Here is a 2,723-nt window from a genome sequence, read left to right as displayed (position 1 = left end):
ACCTTTTGCAGTAATCCCTCTCGCTGCTCCCTCAGTCTCCTTCCTCCTCTCTGCATTCCGTGATTCTGTCGCCTCCGCTCCATCCCTCTCGCACTGGATCATCCACCATAAATATAGCTCGTGCCGGTCGATCGGCCGTGCAGGTGAAAGTAGCGGCGCGAAGCCAGGTAGCTAGCTAGCTAGGAAATTAAAAAGGGGCCAGCCGGGGAACGATCACGACGAGCTAGGGGCGCCGGAGCCATGGGGCGGTCGCCGTGTTGCGACAAGACGAAGGTGAAGCGGGGGCCGTGGTCGCAGGAGGAGGACGCCGTCCTCAGGAGCTTCGTCCAGAGGTTCGGCAATGCCGGCAATTGGATCGCCCTGCCGCAGAAAGCAGGTCATATAGTAGCTGCTACTACAGAAACTAGCTTGATTGCTTGCCTCATCAGTTTCTTCTTCTTCTTCTTCTTCTTCTTCTAGTTTTTCTTTTGTTTTTGCTTTCTACCACCAGCAAGCACCGACCATCGTTTTCCGCGTGAATGCGAACTGCAAACATCAGCGGGGTTGGTGCATGCTGCACTGTAGTCAAAGGCTTCGGTTTGGTTGATCTGTGTGCGTCGTCGTCGTCCTTTCCTTCTGGTTACGCTGACGATGAGGTGTTGGTTGATTATTGTCTCGTACGTCGTTCAGGGCTGAAACGATGCGGTAAGAGCTGCCGTCTTCGCTGGCTCAACTACCTCCGCCCGGAGCTCCGGCACGGCGGCTTCACCGACGAGGAAGACAGCCTCATCTTGTCTCTCTACGGCGAGATTGGAAGCAAGTACGACGCGTGCGTGCGTGCATGCACTCTCTGTGGCCTGTGGGGTCGTTGTGGGCCGGGCCGGATAACGCTAAACACAGAAGACAGAACATACATGCATGGCTAGCTAACAGCTGCATGCATGCGTGTCATGTAGACTGACGATATATGCTCTTTCTTGGCCTTGTCACAGGTGGTCGGTGATAGCGTCCAGACTCCCCGGACGGACGGACAACGACGTCAAGAACTACTGGAACACCAAGCTCAAGAAGCGGTACTTGGCGTCGTCCACGTCCACGGGAGAAGCAAGGCCGCCGCCGCCACCACCAGCTCCTCCTAGCGCTAGCGGCGACGACAGCAGCGCCGCCGCCGACAGCCACCAGGCCCAACAAGACGAACCCTCTCTTCCGCTGACACCTCCAGCCTTCAGTACCGACCTCGATACGACCTTTGCCGTTGTCGACGACGACATGCTCCTCTTCAAGTCCGATCAGCTGTACGCCGAGCTCGTGGGTCTGGTCGAGAAGAAATCGCAGGCCACAGCTGGCCCGTCCACTGGTGGTGGCGGGGACGAGGCTAATTCGACGGCCACGCCATCGTCCTCGTCGTATGGAACTGGGACAACAAACAGTCCCACGGTTAGCAGCAGCTCAGGTAGCTGCGCCCTGTGGCCCACGGACGTGCATGGCACAACGCTGCTGTCCGAACCCACCAGCAGCAGCCTGTTCGACGACGCTTACGGTGTTGGCGACGACGCGTTCGGAGCGGCGGCTCTGCCTGCGTACTCCTTCCAAGACCTTCTGGCCTCGTCTTACGACGATGCTACTGCTGCGGTGGTGACGCAGGAGTTGATGCAGTACTACCAGTAGTAGTAGTACTGTAGGCATGTGGTCAATCTGGTGTGATGTGTAACTGGTTAATTAGTTACTATATGGCCAGTAGAGATGGTAGGTGCTAGGCAGTGGTTAGACGATGAAGACGGTGATGACGGTAAAAGACGTCACCATATGGTCACACCCCCTGTCAAAAGATTACTTGAGGTCGAGAGCAGAAAGATTAAATATAATGGAACCTCGATATTCATATTCGACCAATAAAGAAACATGTCAAAACAGAAAGAAACTTATGTGCACCAGATATGTGCACCAAAGACTTATGCACTCGATACCAAGCACAACTATATATGTGTTTGAACCAAAAAAAGAGCTGGCGGACGGTCCGGCCCTGAGGCCGGACGGTCCGCGGTCCGGACAGTCCGCGCCTGTGGGCCGGACGGTACGCGCGTGCGCAGAACAGATTAGGGTTCCGAGTTTTGTGCTACGGTTGTTAGCTATATTCGCGGAATTAGCTCGGAATCACTTGTGTAAAGGGTCCAGTCCCCCTCCTCTATAAATAGAGAGGTCTACGGCCGATTTGTAATCATCAATTGAATCAATACAACTTCTATTCGTATTTATTTCTAGTACAATTAGGAGTAGTTCTAGTCTAGTTCTAGTTTAGCCTCTCGATCCCCAAATTCTTCGCCTCTCTTCGACTCTACGCCGATTAGAGGAGTCTAGGTCGGCCGGCCCGAGCCTAGACAACCCCTAGGATCTCTCCTCCCCGACGGGGTCCCTCCCGGGAGCGAGATCCAGGCGCCGCCGGCGATCTTCTGCCGCCCCTGCGCACGCGCGGACCATCCGGCCCCAGGGCGCGGACCGTCCGGCCGTCAGGCAGGAAACCCTAGCCCCTGCGCCAGGTCGCGGACCGTCCGGCCCCAGGCCGCGGACCGTCCGCGCCTGACCAGAGAGCACCGCCGCTGGTTCTTCTTAAGTATTTGGCGCTCCGAAAAAGCGTCAACATACTTTTTGGCGACTCCTCTGGGGACATACATATCTAAGCTCATCAAATCGGCCCTCAATGGTCGGTTCAAGGGATAGCTCTGATATTTCTCCAAGCAACATCA

The 2,723-nt window shown here is 55.7% G+C and overlaps 1 protein-coding gene across 2 annotated transcripts; it reads left to right on the top strand.

Annotated features, from left to right (window-relative positions):
- Positions 1 to 1,876, top strand: LOC541743 (transcription factor MYB30). Of its 2 annotated transcripts, XM_008676873.2 has the most exons (3): positions 1 to 376; positions 670 to 799; positions 972 to 1,876. In XM_008676873.2, exons 1-3 carry the CDS (start codon positions 241 to 243, stop codon positions 1,645 to 1,647), a joined length of 942 nt encoding a protein of 313 aa, XP_008675095.1. In that variant the 5' UTR covers positions 1 to 240; the 3' UTR covers positions 1,648 to 1,876. The 2 variants fall into 2 exon arrangements, with proteins under 2 accessions (XP_008675095.1, XP_020406077.1); XM_020550488.2 differs by having other exon boundaries at positions 1 to 799.
- The last annotated feature ends 847 nt before the right edge of the window (positions 1,877 to 2,723 follow it).

This window comes from Zea mays, chromosome 3, assembly GCF_902167145.1.
Source record: "Zea mays cultivar B73 chromosome 3, Zm-B73-REFERENCE-NAM-5.0, whole genome shotgun sequence".
Taxonomy (NCBI): Eukaryota; Viridiplantae; Streptophyta; class Magnoliopsida; order Poales; family Poaceae; genus Zea; species Zea mays.
Note: the sequence above shows the minus strand (reverse complement) of the source record. Positions and strands in the feature narration are given on the sequence as shown.